Source organism: Poecilia formosa, unplaced genomic scaffold (assembly GCF_000485575.1).
Source record: "Poecilia formosa unplaced genomic scaffold, Poecilia_formosa-5.1.2 Scaffold6, whole genome shotgun sequence".
Classification (NCBI taxonomy): domain Eukaryota; kingdom Metazoa; phylum Chordata; class Actinopteri; order Cyprinodontiformes; family Poeciliidae; genus Poecilia; species Poecilia formosa.
In genome coordinates, this window is record NW_006799945.1 from 2077321 (window position 1) to 2104455 (window position 27135).

The following is a 27135-nucleotide window of genomic DNA, read 5'->3' on the forward strand; positions in this document are numbered from 1 at the left end:
GCAGCAGCTACAAGTTTAGTGTTTATCGCCGCCATGACGTGGCTTTAACCTCTTCCTTTTGCTCCTTCAGATTCACAAGATGATGATGGAGTGCTGGAGCAGTGACCCGAAACTGCGGCCCACATTCAAGGCCCTGATCCAGCGGGTGGAGACCGTGCGAGAGAGCAAGGACGGATGAGACGGACGCAGCAAATTCCTGAACTGTTGACCCGCCGGTGTTGACGCGCGCAAGTCAGTCGTCACACAACGTCCAGAGTTACCAAATGGAGTTTAGGTGGTGGCTGCGTTCACACTCGTGGCAGCTCCACCGCTTCATGAAGAAAAGACTGAAATGACGAGTACACTACAGCTAACTCAAAAGATTTCCTCTGATGTTTTCGAGTACAATTCTACATTTTTTCTTTTTTTTTGTTATTTACAATCCAAATTGCATTCTGAACAGACTTTCAGCCATGTGGCTGCACTTGAAATCACGAGGAAACCGAGAACTTCCAGTTCTTCGCCAGTCGGTGCTAGAGTCGGTCTTTAAGTGGTTCTGCCTTGTTTTTCCATCACTGCCATTACATCATTATAAACATCTCATCTAATTGTTGTTTGGTCCCTCCATCTTCTGAGAATGGAGGCAATTCAACCAAACAAATAGGATTTATCCAAATATGACTGCAAACAGAAGCCCCAATATAACCAACTGGGTTTATTAACACTTCTAAAAAAAAAAACAGAGCTTTTTGAATGCCTGATCTAACAGCTTTTAGAGAAAGATTTATTAACACCACCTGTGTAGAAGAACTGAGTCAGAAAGGAGAACCACAGCCATAAACCGGCTTACTTAAACTCTGAGACAGATCAGAGTTTTTTGCAAGATAAAGCGACTTGCAAAAGTATTTACACCCTGAGAAGTTTAACAAACGTGTGAAGGCTTCACCAACAGCTGCATTAATACAGTTTAAATCATGCACAAGTGGACTGGATTAGTAATGAGGTGAGTTCTAAAGGGAATTACCGAACCGAACCGCACATTAACCGGTTAGTGCGCGACTTGCCAGTGGAAAATCGCCTATGGTGAATCTGGGGAGGCAGTTAGAGATTAGGGAGATGGCAGATAGGCCTTTCAACCTCAAAGACTTGGAGCTCATCACAAAACGTAAAACATCATAGAGCAGTGGAAAGATGAAAAATCTGCCCTGTAATTACAGGAAGAGCTGGACTGCTGTGATGCCAAGCAAGATTTTTCCACTGATTGTAGAGAAAAGTATAGTTTTCAACTAAATATATGGAAGTTGTCAAGTGACAACATTTAAAAAGACCTTAGGGGTAGGGATAATTTTACATGGCACCCTAAGTCATAGGGTGCATGGTGGGAAAAAAAAAATAATATCAAAGATGTTGACTTGTTAAATGTTTGCATCTTTAACAACCACAAATGCTCAACATGTAAATGCTTTGTGGAGGAAGCATTGTGTGAGCGATCATCAAATTACACTGTAATGCCTCTGGAGGTTTTATTTTAATTTACATATACTTTTTTTAATGCATCACACATTCTGAATGTTACAAGGCTTCATTGTCAGCCTATGGAAAGCTTTAAAATAAGTGGATGCCTATATGTTATGCAAGCTATCAGTTTATTTAAAGATTTTTTGTGATTTCTGGTCAGGTAGAGATGTTGTCTTTTGATGTGTATATTTGCATTACATTACCAACCATAAATGAGTGGTAAGAAGGGCTGCTTTTTTTTTCTGTTTTATGTCACTATTTTGGGAATATTTAAAGGGGACCTATTATGCAAAGTTCACTTTTTGCATGTTTTTGTACTTCAATTTGCGTCTCAGCTGCTTGTAAAAAACAGTTCAAGGGATTTAAAACAAAAAACACCCAGAAAAGACTTAAAAAAAAAAATAAGTTCATGTTTTTTGGTTTCAGGAAAACAAGCCATTTCATAAATCTCCCAATTATTTACTGGCAATTGGCAGGCGCTGCCCTGTTGCCTAGCAACCCTGGCAGAGTCCAGCATGTTTGGTCAGCTGGTTTTACTGCTGTTATACAATGGCTGCTAGAAAAGACAAGTGATTTGTTGTTGACTTAATGTGTAATGTAGAAAAGTGCGTGTGCAAACGTTGACTAGGGGGGCGTGGCCAGCACCAGCTGATATGGATTTAAAGTGACATGGTGCCATTTAACATCTCATTCTGAAAGGAACTCCAAATAGGCAGAAATGAGCAGACTGCAATCTCATCCAAGAATGATTTTGTGCAAAAAAAAAAAAAAGTAACATGTTTTGTATAGCCCATAGACGTATCCTAACTTGCTCAAGAAAACACAATAGGTCCCCTTTAAGACAAAGTATGATGGATATTGATGACTGAAGGCTTTAATGAAAATATGCATTTTGTGAAATATTAAGTGTTCAACTTTTTCTGCCATAAACGACAAATCCTTATTTATATAAGGATTTGAATAAGGATTCAAATCAATATTAAATAATATTGTTTTTATTTAATTCAGTGCCATTACTTTGTTAAAAATATTATATCTCAAACTGCAAAAATTCATAAAACATGTTGAAAAATTGGAACTTAAACGAACAAAAAGAAGTATTTTGTGGTCGATTATGCTTACTTTGTTTAACGCTGTGAAAAAGGGCATCTTTGTTTCAGTTGTACAACTTTTACTAATGATGAATTTGTGTTGTTTATGGTCATATATGTCAATTTGTAAAGTGTGAGTTTATCTCATGACCAAAGATTTTTATAAAAAGAAACATTTATACAGCTCGGCAATTTCCACGTTTATTTCCAGCCGGTTGGATTGAGTTTTGACCGTGAAAGTGAATGATCAAATGTTTGGCGTAAAAATAAACAAAAAACAACAACAAAAAACGTGTTTACTCATTTAATTCACAAAAGAAAAGATTTATTAATTTGGATCATAAAGTTAGGAGATGGTATTTTTTTTTCAAAAGTCTGGATGTTTGTTTTTGATGGCAAATAAAATTCAGATCTTTGCCTTTTTGTTATCAAAGATATAAATAAAAATGGCAAGAAAAAGTCACTGTCATTTAAGCATAATGACTGCGGGACGACTCATTAACAGTACTTAAAATTTATTCACGTTTCAAGGAAGGCAACAGTCGACATACAGAACATGAATTTTCTTAAAACAAGTTCAAAGACAAACAGTTAATGGCTGCTATTAAACAAATATGAACCAAATGTTTCTCTTCTTTTTGCTCAAACCAAATTATTGTACAGTGCCTAATCTTTATTATCACACCAGCCTTTTCTCCTCTCCGCCTCAGCACAACCGTCCGATATCGTTCTTGGTGCAGCCTTGGTTACAGCACATCCCCGCCACGCCCACAGAAAAGTTTCTCTTCTTCTTGCTCGCCACAAGCTGGTCGGCTGCGTCTTTATTCTCCTCCGGCTCTCCTAATGCTATGGACTCCCTTGGCAGGTCTGGGAAGCTCGAAGACGATTGTTGTCTCCCGTTTGTGACTCTGAAGAGGGTCAAGAGGTCAGCTAGCGAGTCGGGGGCAGCAAAGGGGAGAGGAGAGTTATCGTCTCTGAGATCTGTGTCATGATGCCAGGTCCTCCGCTCGGCTTCGGGTGCAACGTCACCGAGGGGAGTCCAGTGGAACGACTCTGGAGGAAGAAAAAAAAATTAAAAAAATCATCATAAATTTATTAAATGTTCTTCTGCAGAGATGATTTTACAAGAAATGACTGTCAAACCGTTTCAGCTGATCATAAGATTTCTTCCAACTTTTTTTTTTTTTTTCCCCAACTTGATTTAAATCTCAACTGTTTCACGGAGAAATGCAGATTTTAATTTTTTCCCCACCACATTAATAAAATCTCACTGTGAGATTGAGATCTCAATAACAGAGTAAATAGTTTGACTCACCCTCCTCCCCCTCTGTGGATCGTTTCCACCGGGAGCCCCCGCAGGTGAAAATGACAGCTCTGATAAACTCTCTCCCGCACAGTTTCACCCGATAGTCCCTGGGCATGAGCAGTCTGCCCATCATGTCGGCTCCCATGCTGTTGCACGCGCCTCCGACGCACATCACGGCCAAGGCAACGGTCACCCTCCACAGCATCTTCGCTAAAGGATGAAACTGTAACCTAACTGGGAAGCCGAAACAATTTTTTAATTTTTTTTATTTTTTATTTGTCAGACTTGAGGATCCTGCTCCTGACTTTTTCCACCTGCAGAGTTCAATTAAAGCCCATTGAAACAGCAACAAATGCTCCAGTTTTTCCTGCGTCTTGCTCCTCTGGTTCTCTCTGAGCCAGTGGCCACAACCTTATATACTGTAGTCAGTAGTTCAATCGTGGACTTGTGTGTTTCTGCTGCCCGCTCTCTCTCCCTCCTCGCAACACACACGCACGTCACTTGGATTGATGGCACTGACGTACTTTGAGTTATTTCTTTGCTGCAATAATAAAATTGCGCACACCGTTTATGCGCGTAGATTAATAAAAAACGTACATACAATGAAATAAAGATGAATAAAATGTTTTTGATTTTTTTATTCAAGAAAATGGCAGATTATTACAAAATAATATCCGAGATAATGTTATTTGTTGAGGCGCTTTACCAAGGTCTAGAAAGAGTTACATGTTGTCCAAAATTTTGATTCATCGGTTAGGATTTTCATTCTTAACATATTCCAAGATTATTTTTTTTTATTGGCTTTACAAATACTTTCAATATGTCAGATGCAAATTATGCGAGTAAATATAAATGTACAAATAAAAAGCTTTGGTTTGATGACCTCAATTATTGAGCAGTGAAGCAGAAACTGAATATAAATATGGCATTAAATACTATGATAACAGCAGACAAAAACATAGATAAGTAATGATGGACGTTCTGCCCCCTAGTGGTCGGAAGTCATCACCTACGGTAATTTATCAGGAGCAAATAATGCATTATTGACAGTGTCTGCTTGTTACTATCACTTATATTTTAGACCACAACAGCACAGTAAATGTATACATTTAACTCATCTAAATCAGCTAATCTTCGTCAAGCCAATCAGCTTTCAGCAATAAGACCGCTATACAAAATCAAAACAGCTACAGATTTATTTCAAGGTTCATGATGTAGACTTGGTGCAAACCGCAGACTCCAACACGTTCAAGGAACCCAAATTGGACCTGACAGCTGTTCTCTATGATAAAACAGAAATAGCACAGGTGAACGCACCCGGTCGGACGGTTTGGATCTTGACTCGTGTCACAACTGATGAATCACTTCTCCAAAAAAGAGATGAGGCCGGTTTTGGCCCGGCGGGCCTTCTCTATGCTCTCGTACGTCGGCGTCCCCAGAGGCAGGTCCAAACGGTCGTGCTCAGACGCCATGATATTCTCGGCCTCGCCTAAAGGTGCAACGAAACCAAACGTAAATGGAATGCGGCGTACGGATGTCGTCTTCGACCCAAACATACGACAGTCACTTTTCCTCTGTAACCCAGAAACGTTTATCAGCAGTTCTGCCTCTGAAAGTCAGTACGTTTGAGCTGAACTACAATCAGTTCTTCCTGTAAGACATTTAAGTAAATTTATAAGCATTGATGATCAGTTTGGACCTTTTAATTATGCTTCTAATTCTTGTTTTTTGTTTTTTTTTCCTAACACTGGCTTACGCTTCTGAATATCCTAACAAACTTTCAAGGTTCTTAAACGTGTAAAATTTTGAAGCTGTGTCTGTTAGATCTACACAATACATTAACTATGTTATTTTTAGTTGTTATAAAAATGGTGTATATATCAAACATGACTTAAAAGAAATTTTACTCCACATTTTGATGCCTTGAAAATTAGCCTCTGTCTCTTTAAGAAGCTTCTACTCTTTCTGACATTCCGCCCTCACTATGTCATCCCAATGTTTCTCCATTATGCAGTTTACAAACGGATTTAGGAGAGCTGGACTGAAAAGTAGTTGGTATGTTGAGCTCAGCAGATTCAGGACAGACAGGAGCTTTGTGAAAGCAAGTGTTTAGGCACCCCGAATGGTTGACTGGAAGATTTATCAAACATCCATGAAAGAATCAAAGCAACACTCCAGGTATTTTTGAATAAAAACATTACATAATATAAACCTAAAAAATGTGCCGTTTATAGATCGCCCTCTCTAAAAAAAAAAAACATTTAAAGTTGTCGTGCCATCCTGCCACCATTGACAAACAAGAGCCTGAATGATTTTAAAAACTCAAAATCAAAATGACATTTATGCTCATGACGCATGTTTGTTCATATCTCAACAGAAAAACCCAAAAGAGCATGTTTCTACATCTACATCCCAAAAGCCTCACCTCTCATCCGATAAATGAGCGTCCCATAGACGCTGTCCATCTGATAGGCAAACACAAAACCGAGAGGAACAATCGGAGCCAACATGCCGGGTTTTTTTCTTTTAATGGCTCTGAGGATGAACATACAAAAAGAAGAAATGTGTTCACATTTTTCTTGGCAACACATTTTATATTCGTCATCACCCAACATCCTTAACAACCAAGCAGCTGCGTTAACTTGCGTAGGTCGAAGCAGGTTTGCTTCTCCCAGCGATTTATTCCTAAAGGAGTGTAAACAGTGGGGCTGTTCCACCTCTCACCCTGCTGTTAGTCCCAATGTGGCCACTGCAAAGAAGGAGCCAAAGTATTTGAGAAACTCTCTGGACCAGGCAATCTGCATGGCCATCTGTCTTTCTCTCATCTGGTTCTGCATCAGGATCTGACGCTCCATCTATGCAGAAACACACAAGCATGAACAGATGCGCATGAGGAAAGAGGACGTCATTAGACACTTAAATACAAAATGAAATGTGCATAGAGAACTTTATTAACGTGAAAATAATAAAACAACATTTCAATTTTAAATCATTTGGGTTTGATCCTTTCAGAATTTATTCCCACAAGAGCTAATCTGTTGAACTTAATGCAAAAAGGCAAAAAGCTTTACGAAAAAAAAAAGTACTTTTTGATAAATCCTCTGCTGTTTAAGGTCAGATAAGATTACTGTAATTACCGTTTGGCAAAAACAAGCATGATGGGAAGTTATATGCCAACTACAAATTCAAAAGTCTATATGACTCAAGCTTATTGAACTCTGTATCCACTCTATTCTTAAATAAAAATAAGGATCCAGGACTAGGCGGTATGGCTTAAAAGCCAATTTCTGATTTCAATGGACATGATTCATCACTTTTTTGTTAAAAAGAAATAAGCAATGACAGAAAATAATTAAAAAAAAAATAGGCTTTCAACCATTCCCTCTGTGAGTTGACCTGAAATTAAACTTGAAATAAACAGAAGCTGTGAAACACGCCTAACAAACAAGATGCTCTCCTGATGCTTTCCTGGGTGGGCCAACATCTACGCAACTACGCAAACCCAAGGAGCGCATTAGTAAAAAAAATAAAAAATAAAAAAAATCCAGATTTTCCAAAAATTAAATCTTCAAAAACAAAAAATTTGATTACCTGATAAAAATTTGCTCATTTCTCAATCCAGACGTATCATGTCAAAGGCTTATAGGACAAGTTTCTCTATATTTTTGCATATTTCCCACATTCTAAACTTGAAACTACAGAAGGAGTCTGCCATGTCAGACGCTGCCGGGGTTAAATCAAGGTGGAGCCAGTCAGTCAGTCCAGGGTCAGGAATGCTGCATCCATGCTGATTAACCTCAGGAAGGTCAAAGCTTTGTTTTTAGCTTCCTGTTCGACACACGCACGCACACGCACACGCACACACACACACACACACACACACACACACACACACACACACACACAAGCCTGCGTCCATTTAGATGAATACACGCATCCTGCAGAGCCCGACTGACTGACATTCTCAGTTAAAAAGCCTTTTATTTCCCAAAAGTGAAAGTGTCAAAGATGAGTTTTTGTTTTCAGCCACCAGGAAAGTGACTCTGACCTGCTGATGATACAAAGCTAGCATTCAGCTGAGCTTGACAATGTATGTGAAAATTGTCAATTGGACCGTTTCCCACAAGCTGTTGATTTGACAAATTTACACTGACAGGTGTCAAATAAAATTGCACAATTAACACAAAAAGATTTTCAAGTCATAAGAAGAGACATCTAATTTTTGGTGAAGAAAACAAGGAGGATGGGGGGGGAGGGGAGAGGAGACATGGGACAAATGAAATAAATTGAATTCTTAGGAAACTGAACAAAACAGGGGCGTTTGTTTGAATGAGTCAGAAGCAATTTAATAAGACTTTATGAGGGAGTTGGCTACACTTTGATTCACTCCCAGCATGAAATGTCTTTAACTTGTCAAACGCCAGGCAAGGCCACTCAGTGCCTTCCTCAGGATGACAGTAGGCATGATAAATAGCCTGGCAACCCGTCATCAGCCACATCGGTCATTTCGCTGAAACTAAGGTCCTTAGCAAGTCGAACACATTCAGTCTCGCAAAAACATTCATTCGCTTTGAATTTCTTCTTTTGTGATCAATATCCCACCCCCTTAACTCTAATTCCTTAAAATAAAATCTACAGCAAACAAGTGTCTTTATAAGCAGTGAAAAACATTTATTAATTCCAATTTACTTATTAATCCTTGAGGTCGTTAGAGAAAATCAGGGAACAAAGTAAAAAAATATTGCCTTTATGAAAAAAAGAGAAGGAAGAACCTTCAGCAGATGATTGGTGGAAATTTTTGTCAAACTACCTCAAATGCTAGGTGGTGAATGCATAATGCCTATTGGTGCATTTTTAGCACATATCAAATATCTTACTGTAAACACTTTGCATAAACTGAATGTTTGAAGTTCTACCTAAATATTCCTAATTTACCTTCAAAATACTTTAATGCATGGATTTTGTGCTACATTCAAATTAATCTACAGTCCAAAATTCTAATTTTAATGTTGATTAAAATGCACACCACACTTATCAGATCTTATATTTGTACAGACTATGAAAACTGCGACTTTCCCTCCATTTAACAATAATGCAGCACTTTGTATTGGTCTATTGCATACAGGGAAGTTTGTTGGTTGTCACATGAAATGCGGAAAAATGTTCAAAGGGTATCAGACCAAAAATACAGATGCTTTTTAGAAAGTGGCCTTATTTCTGTTGGTTTATGTGGCCTGGCCTCTTCTGCAACATTAACCAGATTTTGTCAGGTGATCCAGCTCCTTTTGTGCATTTCCATCTCTACCTGAACTCCATTTTTTCTTTTCATGTGAGAAAACAAAAAAGGTCCCTGCTGGTAAAGACATGACGCGTTTCCTGAAGGAGGCCAGGTGGGTTAATTACAGACTTAAGTAAACTAACGCTAGTTAGCTTTGGCAAACAGAGAAACTACTCAGCAAAGTCAACCTGTAATCATGAGGCCAAAGCGTCACTTCTGGGTAAAATTACAGTCTGAGCTACTTGCACTCACAAAGCGCAATCAACTCTTAAACTGAATTAATTGTATTTTCCTTAAATATACGGTTGGACTGAATGCTCAGAGTATGATCAGCTGCTGTGAGTTTTATATTACTTTAACCAACAACGGTCAAATGTGGCAAAACAAAAGTCCTACGCAAGGAGTTTCAGGAAGTCTTGAGAGTTTTGCAAAGGCAATAAACACACAGATGCATCACCAGGACTGAGTGTGAGTGCTTCAGTCTTTTCATTACACTCTGCAGGAAAAAAGACAACATTTGTTTAGGCATTACTTTTTCGAAAGTAATGCTTTAATACGCGCAAACGCTCTCAATGTTGCAGAGCAACAGAAACGTCATGGAGTCAAGTCTAATATTATGACTTCAGAGTTCAGCGAAGAAAAATGATAAAGTCTCCACGAGAAAAGAAGAAGTCATGAAGGGGAAAGAGATGTTGATGCTCATTTCTTTCTGATGCTTTCTATTTCTATCTAAAAATCAGAAATGTTTTGCCTTAGTTCGCTTTGCATCGCTTCCAAATATTTGACAAGCTGGAGAAATGTTTTATTTTATTTTATTTTATTTTTGTATGAATGTTAACTGGAAAGATTACAAGATCCAGTCCCCTGAAATTATCCATATAAGAATTACACTTTACAAGTTTCCATTAATTTATGGCAGACATTTCTACAGTGGGAAGTGTTTGGATATGGAGTTTGGAGTGAATGGATAGTGGATAGAAGGAAGGAAGCAAAGAAAAAAAGTTAGGAGGATACAAAGAAGGGAGGCAGAATACAAGGTGATGACAAAACAGAAGGAAGGAGGAAGGACAAAGCAAAGACAAGAAATGAAATTATTAATGAATGAAGTAAGAGGGAAGAAAACAAGGATAGAAGGAATGAAGGACACGCAGAAGGAAAGAAGAACACAAAGGAGAAGGTAGACAGTGAAGGAAGTGAAGGAAGGTCATTTGACAGGAAGGACGACACAATGGAAAAAGCCGAAGGGAGGGCAGCAGGTAACACGAAAACGACAGAAAAGAAGCAATGACACGGGGGAGAAAAGACAGCAGGACACAAAAGAGGAAAGAAGGAAGTTACCGTAAAGAAGAACATGAGGACGAAACTGAGGAAGGAAGAAACAAAGAACAGAAGAAATAAAGGAAGGCTAACAAGAACACTTACAAGGATGACAGGAAAGACACAAAGAATCTTAGGAAACATTAAGTCTGTGGGAAATGAACAAAATCTGGAAACATAAATAGCTTTACACACCCCATACTTCTCCAGACTGGAGTTACAAAAAGTATACTTTAGCAATGTTTCAAACGTTAAATGAGCTAAATAGCTTACATCGAATAAAAGCATTAGTCACAGTTACACTTACTGCAAAAGATCCCTAGAGGGAAACATGGCCATTCAGAGTCAATGCCTGACTACTATGACTGTGACCTGGGAATGACTGGAGGTTTTAACCATGTGTTTTTTTCGGAGTTTCAGCAGAAAGTTTCACACCTCTATTAAACGTGAAACCAGCGCTCGGAATCCACTGATAGCACCAGCGGCACGTGCTGACCTCACCGATGACTCGTTCCAGGAAGTGGGAACTTACAGCAGCGTTAGAGCCGAGCGCTCCGGTAGCGAGAGACGCTCTCGTCTCGGCTGAGTAATGTTTCGAAGCAGAAACCCGCTGAGGCAGAAACTAATACGAGTCGGTGGTTCTAGAAAGTGATGATGGTGCACATTAATGAGAACAGAAACCATGAAATGACCCAGGTGGATGCATTACACTTAACTGTAGAGAGAAAAGTCAAGTAGAGTACTTACTGATTTTTTGTTGAATCTGAAACAGACTGCAAAGACTAACTTAGGTGAACGAATTCAGCCACTGCTCAAACAACTGCTTGGTAAAAGTCAATAAGGAGCCCATTTGGGGTGGGGTCCAGTTAGCATCCTTTTGATCAAGATGCCTCAACTTTGACTTTGTGTATATTAATGTCTAACTCCAAGTTTATCTGCAGAGCACATTTCAGCAGCTCAAAGTGATTTACATAGAACAAAAGTCTGTGCAAAAAGAAACAAAAAGCCTGCTTCTGTAAAACATAAGATGACTATGTGGAAAATAATCCTAAGCACATATGGAGGAGGAACTGTGATGCTGTGGGCCTGTTTCCCATCCAAACAGACTTGGAACATTGTTAAAGTCCTTGGCTTAATGACTGTTTAAAATATGTCACAGCTTTTTGAATATCTGGTTGCTTCAAACAAGAAAACCCAAAATTAGCTCATTATTAGATCTCCAATGCTTCTTTAGACACAAAGTTTAAAGCATTCTACCAGGACCTAAGTCCAATAAGAAACCTGTGGGGTGAGCTGAGGAGAGGCAAACGTGAAAGACATGTCAGAACCGATCTGAAGAGAGCTTCTTCACAGCAGGAGTACAGCCCAGCCATTGTCTTATAACACTCAAAGGATTTTCTCAAGATAAGCATTGGAGTTTCCTGAATCTTTCAATGAGTGATGATGCAATAAAAGTCGGGTTTCCTTCTGAACTCTTTACCGACAGTGCCAGTAAATATGGAACGGTGTTACCGAAATGGCAGTTTTAACTTGATGACATCTTAGTTGTTCTGAAAACTTTGATGAGAATTTAATTCGATATGCGTTCTTGGAAACGGGGCGAAACATTCGCTGGCGACATCACAGAGCATGACAAAGTGGTTTTGAGAAAGGCCACACAAGCCGAGACAGTGACTGGAAACGGCAGTGGAGAAAAAGTGAGAAGAAGAAATGAGACATGAATCCAACCTGAAGGTGGCAAAGTGAGAAGAAAATGAAGCTAAATCCAAGCCAGAAACTCACTGACATTTATAAGGGCTTCAGCCTGAATCAAATTCGGGCAAAAACTTGAGAAAAAAAAAAAGTGCAGAAATCATCACAAATCAGCCTAGATATTCACACTTCACTGTAGCAGCTGTTGGGAGGGGAAGTCAGACAACAACACAGAGGGAAGCACACACTCAAAACAAGTAGCGCCTACATACGATCGATGATTGCTTTTTATGCCACACTGATAAACTCACATATGTGGCAACCTGGAATAACTAAGTTTCAACGCAAAGTTTTAATCAGCACATCTCATAGATCTCAGATTAGTTTCGCTTAAGGCTTTTTCTCTCCAAATAACACCACACAGAAGAAGAATTTACGGAAATACATGAGCTCCCGAGGTGATAACACACTTTCCAACAAACATATTGGGACATATTAAGTTAGTCAGGCAAACTACACCGGAAATGATCTTGATCAAACCAAACCTGTCAATTGCAAATGCACAATACAAGAATTGTAGGAGTGGATACGACAATCAAATACCTTATCATGGAAATCACACCCAAAAACACTTTCCATTTTGAGCGGTTAAACACAAAGAAAATCCACAAAACCCCACGGGGTTCATGCCAACTTCACCCACAAGGAGATTCCAACCCACAACCTTTTTACACTTGACCACTGCACCATCATGCTGCCCCCTGCCACAATCTATCATGTGCTCAAAGAATACAGAAGCAACTCAACGAAATTCCTGGAGGGATTACATTTCAGGGAGGCTTCTCAGTAAGATGCGAGCAGAAGTTTACTCTCTGCAATTGTGCAACTTGGTTTCCAAATGCTCTTTGTGTAACTTCTCTACTGGCCTCAAGTTGACATTTACGTGCTGTCCCAACAAAATGGAGAGGCGTTCTTCCTCTTCGGTAAAATTATTAAGAATAATACAAACAAGTTCCACCCTCATGACCCGGCAAAGACAGAGAATGTAAAAATGAATGAATGGAAATCCTACTAAAACTCTAAATAACATCTACAAACTAAAAAAAGTTGCAAGGCTGATGATATGCACCTCACTAAAAAAGATGCAGCATTTTGAAATAATAATAAAAAAAGTACATCAGTGGAGCAAAACATGGGCAGCTTCTCAAAAGGAATCAAGCTGGGATCTAATATCCAGTGTTCTTTACGGCGCTTAAAGGCTTTTTTTTATTTTTCATTTCCAAATTAGTAAACAATGTAGAGTGCAAGGCGAGACCTTGGCTCACCTCCATGCTCACATTAACACAAAACATGGTAGAGAAGAACTGCTCCAGCCAGCAGCCAAACATTTTCCAGAAAAAAAAAAAAAAGAGGCAATACCTACGTCATTCCAATGCTTGCATTAGCTTTAAAGGCATGCGTCAGAAAAATCAGACCAATATCCAGTAAATGTTATGGTGGATCTCTGGAGGCCATTATTCAAACACAATGACCGAGTAGCTTTGACTTAAGGCAACGGCACGACAGGGATCAATTAGCCGTGACTGACGGGACGTAAAAAAAACAGACAAAGACATTTTTGACATCTTAATGCAGGGGGAGGCAACGACGTAGCTTTGTGTAGACATTTTAAAACGACAAGGGTCACTCTGACTTATTCAATTAGGCAAATTAAATTTCAAATATAAAGTAGTTAAATTATTTCATATCATTGACCAGTAAGAGCTCTCACCCTCGGTGACCCAGGACAGTTTTACTGAATGTTTCATCTACTCCACATTTTTATTTATTTATTTTTTTTATTACGTTGCTTAAAGTGTGCAATTAAACTGTATAGAAAGTGTTTCTGAGTGTGTGAACTATAAAAACTGAAAACTCTGCATTGAGGCTATGAAACAATGCAGAGCCACTTCAGTAATGCATAAATATGCATCTAATATCCCTCAATGAATCACCTTCAGGACTCAGATGAGTCGTGAAATTCAATTGCCAAACCTTTGGCATCGCTGTATTGTGTTGTATTAGTCATCATCTTCCACGTTTAAAGCTGAAAAAAAAAAAAAAAAACTGAGAAGATTTCAGGTGCAGACCACAGAGAGACCCTTTTGGGTGTAAATGTTATAATTTTGTTGACATTATGACACTCACGAATCCCACCTGCTGCTCGACGGCTTGCAGGCATGAATGAATCAAACTAAATTATCTCTAATGGAGAACATGGGAGGGGAGGGGAATAATATTTTGTTTGAATTAAAAAAAAAAAAAAAAACAGAACAAAAAATAATAACGAGAGCAATAAAATCCTGTTTCCTCCAGATGGAAATATGAGGAAAGCGTTGAAACGGTGGGTTTGTGACTCATAAGCAAAACAGAAACGCCCGACGGACAAGACAGGTCAGTGTTTCATTCTGATGTATGGATGCAACATCTACCCAAGCATCCATGCCGTCATATTTTGAGTACGTTATTTAATAAATCCAGGAAACATCATGAATATTCATCCATCCTATCCTAGAAGGTATTTGCATTCATCTCCCTTTACTCTGCTATCCCTAAATAAAATCTAGAGCAACGAATAAGCTCCTTCATTTATGTTTCTTATTTTAGAAACAATAGAATAACAGAATGATTAAAACCAAAGAACACAGACAGGTAAGGAATACATTTTCATAGGCAATTATAAATGGTCTAGGTTACAAAATGTTCACCTCTGTATCACGTCCGACAGCCCTGTGGAAAGAGTAGATGCCTTACAATCTGAAAGTTAAGGGTTTAATTTCAGTTTCCTCCAGTCACATGTTGATGTGGCCCTGGCACCTAAACCAAAGCCAATCTGTGTATTGGTATGAAGGTGCGACTGGTAAATGTGGCTCTAAAGCGTTTTATAAATTCAGTCCATTTACAACTGTTTGAACAGTAACGGAGGCTTTTTACCTCATGAGTGGATATCTCTTATTGCAGGTTTACAGAAGGTTTGGTGAAATATAAATTAAAATAACATCGTGTTGCTGCCCTGCCCATTCTCATTCAGTTACTTTCAGAAACAACGTCTTGTCTCATCCTTGAAAGGATACAGGCAGAATAGCAGCGACAGACATGATGAGACCAAGGATCTTCTCCTAACACATTATTCAAATGTTCGACTTGGTGATGCATCCATCTGCTGCATTATGATTAAATCGTCAGTGCATGAGCATGGTGACGCATCCTGCTCAGCAACGACTAAGACTAGAAGAACCTAAGCAAATATCTTAACTTTTCTGGATATATATGTGAAAGGTATACATGTTATATACGTATAAGTTTGTTAAAAGACAAGAAACACAATTAAGGAGAACATGGGCCTGCTCATGAAAATGGCACAGATGAAAAAGAGGAGACACATTTGCCATTCACGTCAATTTGAGATGCACTTTTCTGTGCACCTTTCAGTAGCAATTTTGCTAGAACTCAGGCTTCTCATCTGGCTTTTTAGTCAAACATTGCACATGTGACTCATTTAGAAGATTCACTTTTTTGTTTCTCAATATTGAAAAACACTCTATTAAAAATATAAGATGCTATGGAAACATTTTATAGCTAATCAGTGTAACTCATGACCACCAACCTGAAGCAGTCCGCAATGATTTTAATTAATGAACTGATGCATCCGATTAAAAATTTAACAACCAAACTCCTTTAAAGTACAGTACCAGCTTTTAATGGCGGTGGAGTCACCTTGACTTACCTGCAACCGTGAATTGTGAAGCATGAACTCCTGTTGCTTTTGCAAGTTTGCGTCCATGGATTTAGACATGAGAAAGCCCATGTTTGAAACTGAGAAGTAAAACATAGAGAAAGACGAAAAGTTATTCTGCAACTGAGACAAAAGCAACATTTTTTTTTCATATTACAGTGGCCTTGCCAGTGCTACAGAGCAAATAAGTCCTTGTTTAGCATGGGGTTAACTACAGTCCTATGCTTTAATTAACCCAACAAGCAAATATAAGCACATTCGCTTACAGTTTCTACTATAAAACCGAGTGATCTGCATTGTGCATTGCTAAAACACTTGAGACAGTTTCATACATATCATTTCAGTTAACTCGGAAAACAAATGACAGGAGCTAATATGGCTAACCTAATTAAATAGCTTATTCTGTTCCTCCTTAAAAGATTTCGTTTTAATCCATTACGTTTAAGTTTTGGCTAACTATAAATGAGAGTTTTACATACCTAGAATACTTTGAGATGTAAAAGTAACAGGAACTATATTACAAACAGAGAAACATTCAAGGGTTTTTATGAAAACAAAGGCAACGTGAGCTGCGGTTCTAGAAACGGAAGTTTATTAATGCCTTACTTCCGGGTAGATCTTCAAAATAAGTTACATATTATTGTTTTTATTCGTTTTAGTTAACTTAGAGATGTCGGTTTTATAAATAACAAAAGCTATTTTTCAGTTTCTGCACAAATTAGAGTTAAAGGTGGATTAAATCTGTTTGCCAGCTGCTGTTATTATTTTGTGTGCAGTAGTGTCTCACACTGCTGCAGAGAAAAGACAGAGAAATGGCTCCCTCTGTTGAAAAACAAGGTTTTTAAAGATTATATATTTAAAATCTAAACTAAGAACCTGAAGAAAAAAATATTTATACATTTCCAGAAATGAGAAGGAAATATAAATAAAAAAACTGAAGATATATAGAATTTCTTCCAAGTCTACAACACATTTTACACTCTATGTATGTTATGGACATATATTCAGGCTAAAAAAGAGACCACACCCTTTGCTAGTTCTATTATTTCTAGGGATTTATGTATTAGAACATAATAAAATCAATTTGTTCTCTACCAACATCAAGAGTAAAAACACACAAATACTTCCATAATTTCAACATTTATTAAAAAAAGATTTAGCCCGCAAGTACGTCCTAGATTCATCTAACTTAAGCAGAATAATTTTTCTCCGTTAACTCTTCTAGACAAAACAAAGTCAAATTTCTTACCTTTCATTGGGACTGTAAAAAAAAAGGAAAAAAAGGGGGGGAAAAAATTACAAAAAAATCTTACCAGGACTCTTTCTGGTAGCATCATTTAACATTAACATCTGAAATTAGCAGAGGAAAAGCAGTTTCCACACAAGAGTTTTCACCCATCTCAGAAACCTTCCCTGTTGTGACAGGTATCATTTTGGCTTGAGTCACAGGGGGAGGTAGCATTAACAACAATAGCTTTCCAGGAGATACATTGAAAAATGGTAAAGGATTTTAAACTCTGAGATAACATTAGAACTGATAAAAAATCAGACACAGACTATTACCAACCTGGAAGGAAGATTGTTGTGTACCTGCATGGACAGGAAGAAAAAATAAATCACTGGCAAACCCACAAAATTTTCCTCAGTCACATTGTAAAGATATCATAGTGATATGTGCCAGAGATAAACAGTTAAATTATCACATACCTTTCTTGCAGAACAGGTGGGAATTCCACTTGGCTGGCAGCAAGGCTGTGGATGGAAACTCAGGGTTATTTAAATTTCCTGTTTTTTTTTTTTTGTGTTTGTTTTTGTTTTTTTGGAGATTACATCTTGTGAACGTGTACGTATTGTTTTGGGAACATTGTTGTTCTGGATTGTACATTTAGAACTGCATTTGCATATAGTGCTTGAAAAACCACAAATTGTTTGCTATATGGCACAAGGTACAACAAAAGAAACAAAAGAAAGATATAAATCAACAAATTGTTTATTCAAAAAGTAGCCAACAGTTTTCCCTTTGTCTCCTTAAACCAGGGATCTAGATATTTTGATCAACAGTTCCAGCTGGTTTGTCTAATTTATTTACTGGTCGTTTTGGTCATTTACCTATTTTAGCAGTTCTGATGTTTTCTTATTCAACGTTTCCACACTCAGTTACCTTCAGGGGACAAAATACATTTGTGCAATGGAAAATTTGATGGAGACAGAAAAAGATACGTTGATTCAACTTTTTAAATAAACATGAGGCAGTCACTGGCAGAAAGATAGCTACATAGTTTTCAAACAGTCCCTAAAGCACTGTCCCTCCTCCACATGCTGCTGCTCACTGCCAATCAGCTGGCTGACCCTTACAAGTCAGCTATTTCGAAATATAAATGGCAAAAAAACAGAGTCATGGTGAGAAAACCACAAGTGCACCATGCACCCATGTGGTATTTCTATTACTAAGTGACATACTTAAGTGGAGGTCCTGCCTGTTGCCTACCAGAGCTGATAGTTCAATATTAACTTGTAAAATCACATTGTTATTCTTCTGGACTTACTGTATCCTTGTATATTCACCTAGTCATAAGACAAATCGAATAGCTTCAGTTTTGAGTGAGAAGTTAATACTGTAATAATATATGAACACTGAAATTAATGTCTGTGTTAATTTTTACTTTTGTTTTTATTCTTTTAAGTTATTTACTGTAGGTGAGTTTTTATTATATTACTTTACGTGCGACATAATTTGATTCACAGTTAATTAAAGAAGCTCCTGGTTGCTCATGTTGGTGAGAAATTGGTTACGGTCTTATTAAAGAAAAACAAAAACAAAACAAAACAAAACAACAAAAAAAACGCGCTGTCACTTTTACGGTAATGGTGACTGGGCTGGCTTTAAAAAAAAAAAAAGGAGAATCCCGAGACACCACTCGAGAATGTGGGGAAAAACAGGGTATAAAACGCACACTGAGTCAGCCGCGTCTCATTTCTTCACGCCTTCACAGCTCCTGGACGCTTTTTTACGCCGTTGCCGGTTACGGTGGAAACTGCGCGTCTTCAACTCGCTGTCTATGGTAGGTCCTCCGTAGTAAAAATATGTAATTCGGTCTTTATATCTACATAGAGACACGTTTAAATACTTCTTTACAGCGTTTACTTACAGCTTTACAATTTTTCCAAACACAGTGAACACATAGTATGTAGTAATATTTGTGAAGTCGCTGATGAGCAGCACGCTTCAACTTTATTCATGTGACTGAGTTAAGTTAGATAAAGCCATGTGATGGGGTGGGTTACTTTAGGAGGAGGAACCTCCTCTTTATTAGAACCGCTCGGAGAGATTACTGGAGCATTTAGACGTGAAGGAAGAAGGAAAGAGTACATGACAATACAAAAGGTTGATTGTATCAGTCTGCAGGTAGGACAGCAATTTGAGTATTAATCTGTTTATAGCTTTCAATTTATTTATTTTTTTTTGCTTTACTTAGCCTTGATTAGTAGTTGCAGCTACCTATTTTTATTATTCACATAGTCATACTAGCTTTTGTCTGTCTATTTTAGTAGCTTAACTATAGTATGTTTTAAAATATTTTAAGAGTTAGTTATTTGTTTTGTTAGCACTACCAACATTTTTTTTTAATTTATTTATATTTTTACAAATCTCCTTTTATGGAAACTGCAAGCATGGCATGTGTTTATATTCCATGATAACTTATCTAGGTTTTTATGCTGTCTTGATAAGTCTGGACAAGTAGAGGATTTACATTTACATCTCAACTTGATTTTACTATTACAGTATTTTGAGTTTTCAAAAATAAGAAAAAGCCATGATGCCACCTGCTAATGAATTGCAGGTACCAACTTTTACCAACGGTGCTTTAAGGAATCTGCATTAACTGTCTGATAGTCCAGTCCTTATTTGATAAGTCAGAAAGTTAGCCGAGACCCAAAGCCAATTTCGGCTTATGTTGTTAAGTCATTTGTGGAAGTCATAGGTGGTTAGCACTAAAAATGTCATACCCTTTCAGTTTTACTATTTTGTAAAATATTTCGTAAAACATATTCATGGCAAAACCAGATAAGACAGCTCACTGTGTGAAAATATTTTGCTGTTGCCATGAAGTTCTTCGTTATGAATCATCCTGCCGAAGAAACATGATGTTACCCAGAACTGAACACACATATTTGTATTTTTTGTGGTTTCCTGATGTCATCTAAAATAAATCGCCAGACAATAGGTTTATTTGCAACAGCAAGAGCTTAGTCATACTTAGGTCAGTGATGAAAAAATGCATATCTCAGCATCATGTGTTGTTGATTATTTGAGTGTCATGCACTTTACCAGAATGTTCAGCTGAGCTGCATCTGCAAAGTGTCTTGTGATTATCTGTGACCAAAAGTTTTCAATATTTTGTTTACACTTTTTTTTTTCCATTCTCAGATTTCAATGGACTTGGTCATTGTTGTAGCTCTTGTAGTTCTGCAAGTGTCCCTGCAGCCATCTCTTGCAGGTGGGTAGTAACTATAAACTTGTGAAACACGAGGAAAGCTTTCTGTTCCAGTTTGACACTCAAGCTAACTTAAATCTGCAAAGCAAGCTTATCACTTAAATGAAACTGATGTTTACTGTGTGTGTATGCCATGCATTTTGTGCCAAGTTTATCCTAAAACATCTACTACGCATTATTGTCTTGCAGCCTTGTTTACAGTGGAGGCAGAGCACACTTCATATAATTCTGAGTATGGAGGAAGTGTTGTGATGGGCTGCAGGTTTTCTTCCAAACCAGCAAATCCTCAAAATGACCTCAAGGTTATCTGGCACTTGACGGACGCCGGTCCGGATCAGGAAGTGATACGGCTAGTTAACAACTTGGAGAGCTCTGTGTCTTCAAAGTTCAAGGGTCGAGTGAAGCTTCTCACCGATGAACTGAAAAATAGCTGGGCAAAGATACAGGTATTTCTTCTTTTTTATTATTTATTTACTTCATATGAACTATACAAACACACTGGTGTAGACCAGATGCGATGTAGTTTAAGCATTATAGCAAACGTGCAATTTTGCTATAATTGCACGCTTCTTGTGGCTACAGAGAAAAGCCACAAGAAGCTTTTCTCTGTAGAAAAAGAAAAATCAAATGTTTCTGGCACCGAATCAGTTTCCGTTAACCAGTGTCTACAAAACAATTGTCAGATGACTGATGAGACATTTGGGTAATTTCTTGATGCCGCATGTTACTTGCCTGTTTGAACTTTCCAACATATTTTATGGTGCTAAGAATAACTGACGCTGAAGTTTGTTGTTTCTTAATCCTGTTAGGGCAATATGTGCATTAGAAATATGCAACACAAGCTTGTGATCTTGTTTTGTTGTACTTCATTAAACGCTTAGAGACAGAAGTAGAAATGCAGTTATGATTCAAGCTCATTTGAAGTAGTTTGTCTTATGGTATATAAACATGTTTTTTTTCCTTCCATCTCACTTCACAGATATCAGATCTCAGGATCACTGACTCTGGGATGTATCAGTGTTTGGTTCAAACAACAGAAGGGACCGATTATAAAACTATAGCTTTGTCAGTTGGAGGTAAGATCATGGTTTGAGTCCGTTTCGATGTGCATTTTTTGTTCATTAGCACATAGCTTTTGTTCCAGGAATGGTCTTGCTCATTGACTGTTGCACATGGTCATTTCTGGGCAGTTAAGAGTAAAACTCATTTTGAAAGTGAAACTAAACCCATCACTGTTCAGTTTGATAGAGAAAAAACTTGAGAACTTATCAGATGCAGTTCCTTGCAGAAGTATTCACATGCCTAAAACATTTTTTTAGACTTTATTAGGATTTTGTTTGATTTTTCAAGCCAAAAAAGTGCAAAATTATGAAATCAAAGGAAAAGTAGGTGTGTAATGACAATATTGTAACAAACAAAAATGTGCAAAGTCCGACATCTTCTTGTATCCTGTGCCTCCAAAGCATAAATATGCTTTCATTTAAGCCAATCCATTATATCTGAACCCAAACAACATTTGAATTCTTGTTTACATTATTTATTCTAATAAAAATGTTGCTAATCTTAATTTTTTTATTCTTTTCTAGCACCATATCACTCGATCTCAAAACAGATTGAGAGGACGGCAGAGGGGGATAAAGTGGTGTTGACCTGCCAGTCTGAGGGATACCCTGTGTCCCCCGTTGTGTGGCAGGACGAGCGTCTGCAGAGTTACATTTCCAACACCACGACGACAACAACGCCAGACGGTCTCATTAAAGTCGTCAGTCAGATTGAAGTCAGCTCTTCAGAGAAAACAAAATACACATGTAACTTCACAAAAGACCACTCGTCTGCAACATTTCACATTCCAGGTAAATTCTTAACATTTGTGAAGGTTTTTTTTAAGCTAGTGCTCAAAGAGCTTGCTTCAGAAAGGTGCTAAATGGCAAAAGAATCAATTCTATAAGACGTTTATGTCTTATAGAAAATTTACTGACTCTGAAAACCAACAAGAAATGATATAATCTCCAGTTTCCCGTTTTGTGCATGCTTCCCCTCCCTTTATTTATATCTGAAATTAATTCTCAGCCTCCCTCAAGTCGACATGAAAGCAAAGCTGTCTTTGCACCTACCTACAGTGGCAAAGAGATACGAGAATTACCCCCTTCTTTTTACTGCAACTGTAGGTGTTTTGGAACAATTCAACATCGTGTAGAGGTGTTTGGAAAAAAAAAATCTTCAGATATTTTTTTTTTCTTTTGATATACGGTCTGCTTTTTAGTTTCACTGGAAAGTGTATTCTAAAAGATTAGAGGCAGAACTTGATCAGCTTAAAGTAGAGAGGATCCAGTATTCTTTAGGAAACAATGAAAACCGCCAACAAAAACAGTAAAAGTAATCTGGAAAGTTCTTTTGAAGCTCAGCACAAATACTGTTGCATAAGGCTAAACTATTCCTACTTCACAGCAACTATTAGTTTTGCTTTTGTCCACTATGGGGAAGTCTGTTGCAATTTGTTTTTGGTAAATTTGGTTCTTTCCAAAGTGGTTAAAAAAAAAAAATAAATAAATAAAAAAAAATCTGTGGACATCAACAAAATGTTTGCATACAATGGCTGTCCAAGATGAATATAATAAAAGAGGTTGCTCTATATTTTCTCTCTTACTACAGATGATATACCGCCCCGTCAAGGAGAAAATGACATCCTCATCGTTGTGCTGTGTTTAGGATTAGTACTGACTGCCACCGGTCTTGGAGTGGTCATTTACAGACGCCGAAAAGGTAACTACCTGCTTATTCTATTAAATACAGAACCAAAACTTATTAATGTAATTTATTAGTATTTTTGTCAACATTACATTGTCAAAAAATGGTCATCCATCCATCCATCCATCCATCCCTCAATCTTATCTTGGTCGTGAACTCTGGGTTTTTTCTCAGGACATCCTACCACTGTTTTCTTATTTTATTTGTTTTGCAGCTTAGTGAGAAATCCCTGCCTGCATTTATAATGTAATCACTAAAGCTTTTTAATTTGTTGGTTTGCAATGCTACTATCTGGAAAAAAAAATCTACCAAGAACCAGACAGTCTGAATAGCAATATAAATCATTATTTGCAGCACATTCTACAAGTGTTTAGATTTTGTTCATAAGCATTTGCACATATATTACCTCACCATATAATTCCGACCACTTTTAAGTTTCAGATCACTATACAGTTACTGAAGAAAGTATTTGTGAAAATCTGAATATTCTCCTGTTGAGTAACATCTACCTTTTTTTAAAGGAAGCATCAGTCTGAAAAAAAAAAAAAAAAGCTAATAATTTTCCACATTTGGGAATTTTAAATGCCTTTGCAAACATAGATAAATTGTGAAAGAAAGTAAAACAAAAAGTGATACACAGATCTAGAAGAGATGCATAACAGACCTGTGGGAAAGGGAAGCATCACTGGAGTCTGACTTTCACATTGGTTCTTTATTTAGCTTTGCTGCATTGCTAGAAAATTCTGGAGTCTCTCTCTCATGTTTTTAGTGTTTGACCTAAAAGCTCAAACAACCTGACATTACTGCCAGTGCAGTTCGCAGCATTTTTTATATCCTTCCTGTTCCGGAGACATGCCACCTAACTTTAGTTCCGTCGCTAAAGAGATGAAGAAAAAAAAAGAAGAAGAAGAAAAAGGCTTTGTGATAAAGTCAACAACAATAAAACATTATTTCAATGAGAAATATAAATCTAGTTTTTTTTTTTATGTATGGCGATGGCAATGCAATTTCCACTTGAAAGAAGAAGCGTTTCTCAAAATGTTTTTGACGATCTCATGCTTGATTTAGCGCTGTACCTTTTGTAATTTAAATTGAGTGGAATTTCACCAGCATGTGACATGTTGTGTTTATACAAGTCATGTGAGCATGACTTTGCTTTTTTTTATTGTTGAAGTTGAGGACTTCATGAATCTGCCTGGAATCACCCAGCTTGGTTTTCATCTGCTAAAAGGGAAATTCACAGCTATTTGTGAATGCGTAGGTGGTTTTTGGGTCCAGCGCTTGTTCACCTCATCATCCAAACTAACACCCCCTTCACTTGTACACTTATTACACACACTTTCAGATAAACGATCGGGCTAATCTGACAAGAAATCCTGTTTGAGTTACGGGTATAGAAATCTCTGGGTGATTAAATTCAGGAAACGTCAGCATTCTCAGCAATACTTACAAGAATATTGTTTTCACACAAAGTGTTAACTATGTAAATCAGAGACGGAAAGAAAAATGAAGTCATGCTCTTGGAATAACACCTTAACATTATCATACAGCACCTTCCACATTTGTTGGCATCACTATAAAAGTGTAACAAGTCTTAAAATAAGAAAAGAAATCCCAAATTAAGAAATAATTATTTTTTAAAGACACTATGGCTTTATCTTGAAGCCATTTCTTAATTTCTGCTTGACATAAGTACAAGTTCTTGTGTTTCCCTCTTTGTTTAGTAGCTAAGAGAAACTGGCCTATTGTTACATATTTGTACCTCAGAGTAAAAGGATGTTATGTTATAGTTCCTAAATACTCTGATCCACATTTAAAAGGAAACGGTTGCAGTGAAAATGATTCAGCTACATTTAACTGAATTGTTAAGATTACGAATAAGTGTGGAAACCAATAATCTTATTAGTTACTTAATGTCTGGATTTTTCCTACATTTTCATTGTGAGATTATAATAATGCAACAAAAGATAATTTAATCATCTTTACTAAGGTTAGCATAGCATTTTTTGAAAAGTGCTGCGGTTTGTTCCTAAACTTCAAATTCCAAATTTGTTAAGTGTGTAGCAAGAGAAATGAATAGAAAACACACTGTAAACCATCAGTTTAAAGCTAATATGTCTTATTTCAATGTTAATGTGCTGCGTTATGGTTTTAGAGGCAGACAGACCATCCACCGTTTTTTTCCTTGTATTCATGCTTTTGTATATTTTTATCAAACATTTTACATCAACACACTAAATCAAAGGTCCCCTTGTTTTACAGGTGCCAGAACTTCCAGGACCCATAGCTGCCTGGCCGGTGATGAGGAGTCCACGTCTGCAGCTGCCTGTAAGTCTGAACAGCTCCATTCTTCTGCACCTGAACAACAACTTTACTAACGTTTAACAGCTACAAAAAAGTCCATTGAAGTCAAATCACTGATATATTAGATCTGGTATACGTTTACACTAGTGATGATTAAATTAGTTGGCAATTATTATCTCTGGAACTGATTAGCTGAGTGGTTAAATAAGTCCCCTGTTTTCCTGACATGTTAATTTCCCCTCAGGCCTACAGAAAGAAAAAGGAAACGAAGTTGAGGAAATAGTTATTACTGAAGGTAAGACGTGACGCTGATTTACGATACTGCTGTGTTGTTTGATGTCGGTTTCTTGTTGTCCACAGTGACATGGTCCTCTACCATCATCACTGCCTTTAGGTTCCAGTAAAAGCCTTTAGAAGAGAAAACAACTATCTAAAAAAAAGAAAGAAAAGAAATGAAGTTGAAATACTACGCTAAATGCATAAAATAAAAGAACGCTTACTAATGTAGAAAACTATGTCTAGGCAAATCCACCTATTTTAGACACAATTATATAAAACTATATGTTCAAGAAGGAAGTAAAACAAGAACATCGTTTCTTTTAACATTCTCTTTCATCGAGTTTGTTTTTTTTGCTGCGCGTCCCACGGAGGAAAATCTGAGATTGCGTCTGAAAGCCCGTTACTCCGAATTCTGTCTCGCTACAAAGAAACGAGACACCTCTGTGATAGTTTCGCCGCCTCACAGGCTGCAAAACAAGTGTCAGAGAGACAGTTTTCCAATCCCATTGGAAAAAATAGCAGACTCCTCTTCCTTTCTAATCTCACTTACAGAAAGCCCAACAACTTGAACTGCAGGAAATTAAAACGATTCCAAGGTCAACTGATTCTTTCAACCCAGGCATTGTAGCTACGCAACTGCACTAGTTTCTTACCCATAGGCAATTTCATACTCAAAGCAATAGTTTTTCTGTTAAGTATTTTTGCAGCTTATACAGATGCTCAAAAGTTTGCTCATATTTCAACCTAATTTAATATTAATGTATAAAAAAAAATGTTGTATTACACCTTATTTATGTTCATTTCTGTTCTGATCCCCATGTTAGCCACTTGACCCACATGGTGAAAGGATGAAATGACCCTCACCCAATTAAAACTCCCATTCGCTAGTAAATCAAACTGTCCAGAAATTAATTTTATTTATATGTAGACATTTTAATTACTGGCAGTATTTACATTAGTGTCATGGAACTAAGGGTTTGTACCGATGCCTTCAGCTGTTATACAGTTCAGAATCACAGAGCTTATTTTTATTTTCAGGGAAGGGATGCCAGTGAGACTCCAGGATCTACTCCCAAGTACCGGTGAAGTCTTGTTACCTGAGGGAGGGACCTCCTGGAAGAGGGAAAACAACCGTAGCCGACATCCTGCCCTCATCTTGGACCAATGCTGCTTCTAATTTCCTCGATGCCAGCTTTCTGGATCTTCTTATGTACGTCAACTGCAGCACCTGAGAGGTGACTTGCTCCAGGAAGCAACAAGGCGGCTCTCTTTTGGTGAAAAGATATCAGCGGAGAAGTTGAGGACTGTTGTGTCCCAGTCCGACAAGACTCTGCTGCGATTGGGTAAAATCG

At 37.6% G+C, this 27135-nt stretch overlaps 4 protein-coding genes across 6 annotated transcripts in view; 2 read left to right on the top strand and 2 right to left on the bottom strand.

Moving 5' to 3' along the window:
- Positions 1 to 2268, top strand: part of jak2a (Janus kinase 2a) — a 32659-nt gene extending 30391 nt beyond the window's left edge. Inside the window, exon 24 of the mRNA XM_007566614.2 lies at positions 71 to 2268. Within this exon, the coding sequence (XP_007566676.1) occupies positions 71 to 178 (108 nt within the window). The 3' untranslated portion in view covers positions 179 to 2268. The remainder of the gene's footprint in view (positions 1 to 70) is intronic.
- On the bottom strand, positions 408 to 4477 carry rln1 (relaxin 1). Its single transcript, XM_007566603.2, has 2 exons — positions 3904 to 4477; positions 408 to 3641 (listed from the first exon to the last, which is right to left on the bottom strand). The coding sequence occupies exons 1-2, from the start codon at positions 4097 to 4099 to the stop codon at positions 3295 to 3297; spliced, it is 543 nt and encodes a 180-aa protein (XP_007566665.1). The 5' UTR covers positions 4100 to 4477; the 3' UTR covers positions 408 to 3294.
- A 41-nt stretch (positions 4478 to 4518) lies between these two features.
- Positions 4519 to 16556, bottom strand: plgrkt (plasminogen receptor, C-terminal lysine transmembrane protein). Its single transcript, XM_007566676.2, has 5 exons — positions 16436 to 16556; positions 15948 to 16036; positions 6619 to 6749; positions 6320 to 6429; positions 4519 to 5383 (listed from the first exon to the last, which is right to left on the bottom strand). Exons 2-5 carry the CDS (start codon positions 16026 to 16028, stop codon positions 5256 to 5258), a joined length of 450 nt encoding a protein of 149 aa, XP_007566738.1. The 5' UTR covers positions 16029 to 16036; positions 16436 to 16556; the 3' UTR covers positions 4519 to 5255.
- A 2354-nt stretch (positions 16557 to 18910) lies between these two features.
- Positions 18911 to 27053, top strand: LOC103148034 (programmed cell death 1 ligand 1). 3 transcript variants are annotated; one of them, XM_007566658.2, is made up of 9 exons: positions 18911 to 19018; positions 20386 to 20455; positions 20642 to 20898; positions 21432 to 21528; positions 22039 to 22305; positions 23105 to 23215; positions 25463 to 25528; positions 25749 to 25799; positions 26822 to 27053. In XM_007566658.2, the coding sequence occupies exons 1-9, from the start codon at positions 19016 to 19018 to the stop codon at positions 26836 to 26838; spliced, it is 939 nt and encodes a 312-aa protein (XP_007566720.1). In that variant the 5' UTR covers positions 18911 to 19015; the 3' UTR covers positions 26839 to 27053. The 3 variants fall into 3 exon arrangements, with proteins under 3 accessions (XP_007566720.1, XP_007566702.1, XP_007566712.1); XM_007566640.2 differs by lacking the exon at positions 18911 to 19018 and adding an exon at positions 19247 to 19362; XM_007566650.2 differs by lacking the exon at positions 18911 to 19018 and adding an exon at positions 19312 to 19341.
- The last annotated feature ends 82 nt before the right edge of the window (positions 27054 to 27135 follow it).

What these genes read in the sequence shown, in the direction of transcription:
- plgrkt (XM_007566676.2), bottom strand. Translation starts at nt 16,028, where the DNA reads ATGGGCTTTCTCATGTCTAAATCCATGGACGCAAACTTGCAAAAGCAA. An exon ending in TTCACAATTCACGGTTGCAG is followed by an intron (nt 6,750 to 15,947) that starts GTAAGTCAAGGT and finishes GTTTCTGCATAG; the next exon opens with ATGGAGCGTCAGATCCTGAT. An exon ending in ACATTGGGACTAACAGCAGG is followed by an intron (nt 6,430 to 6,618) that starts GTGAGAGGTGGA and finishes GTTCATCCTCAG; the next exon opens with AGCCATTAAAAGAAAAAAAC.
- LOC103148034 (XM_007566640.2), top strand. Translation starts at nt 19,327, where the DNA reads ATGACAATACAAAAGGTTGATTGTATCAGTCTGCAG. An exon ending in ATAGCTGGGCAAAGATACAG is followed by an intron (nt 20,899 to 21,431) that starts GTATTTCTTCTT and finishes CTCACTTCACAG; the next exon opens with ATATCAGATCTCAGGATCAC. An exon ending in GTCCACGTCTGCAGCTGCCT is followed by an intron (nt 25,529 to 25,748) that starts GTAAGTCTGAAC and finishes ATTTCCCCTCAG; the next exon opens with GCCTACAGAAAGAAAAAGGA.
- rln1 (XM_007566603.2), bottom strand. Translation starts at nt 4,099, where the DNA reads ATGCTGTGGAGGGTGACCGTTGCCTTGGCCGTGATGTGCGTCGGAGGC. An exon ending in ATCCACAGAGGGGGAGGAGG is followed by an intron (nt 3,642 to 3,903) that starts GTGAGTCAAACT and finishes TTCTTCCTCCAG; the next exon opens with AGTCGTTCCACTGGACTCCC.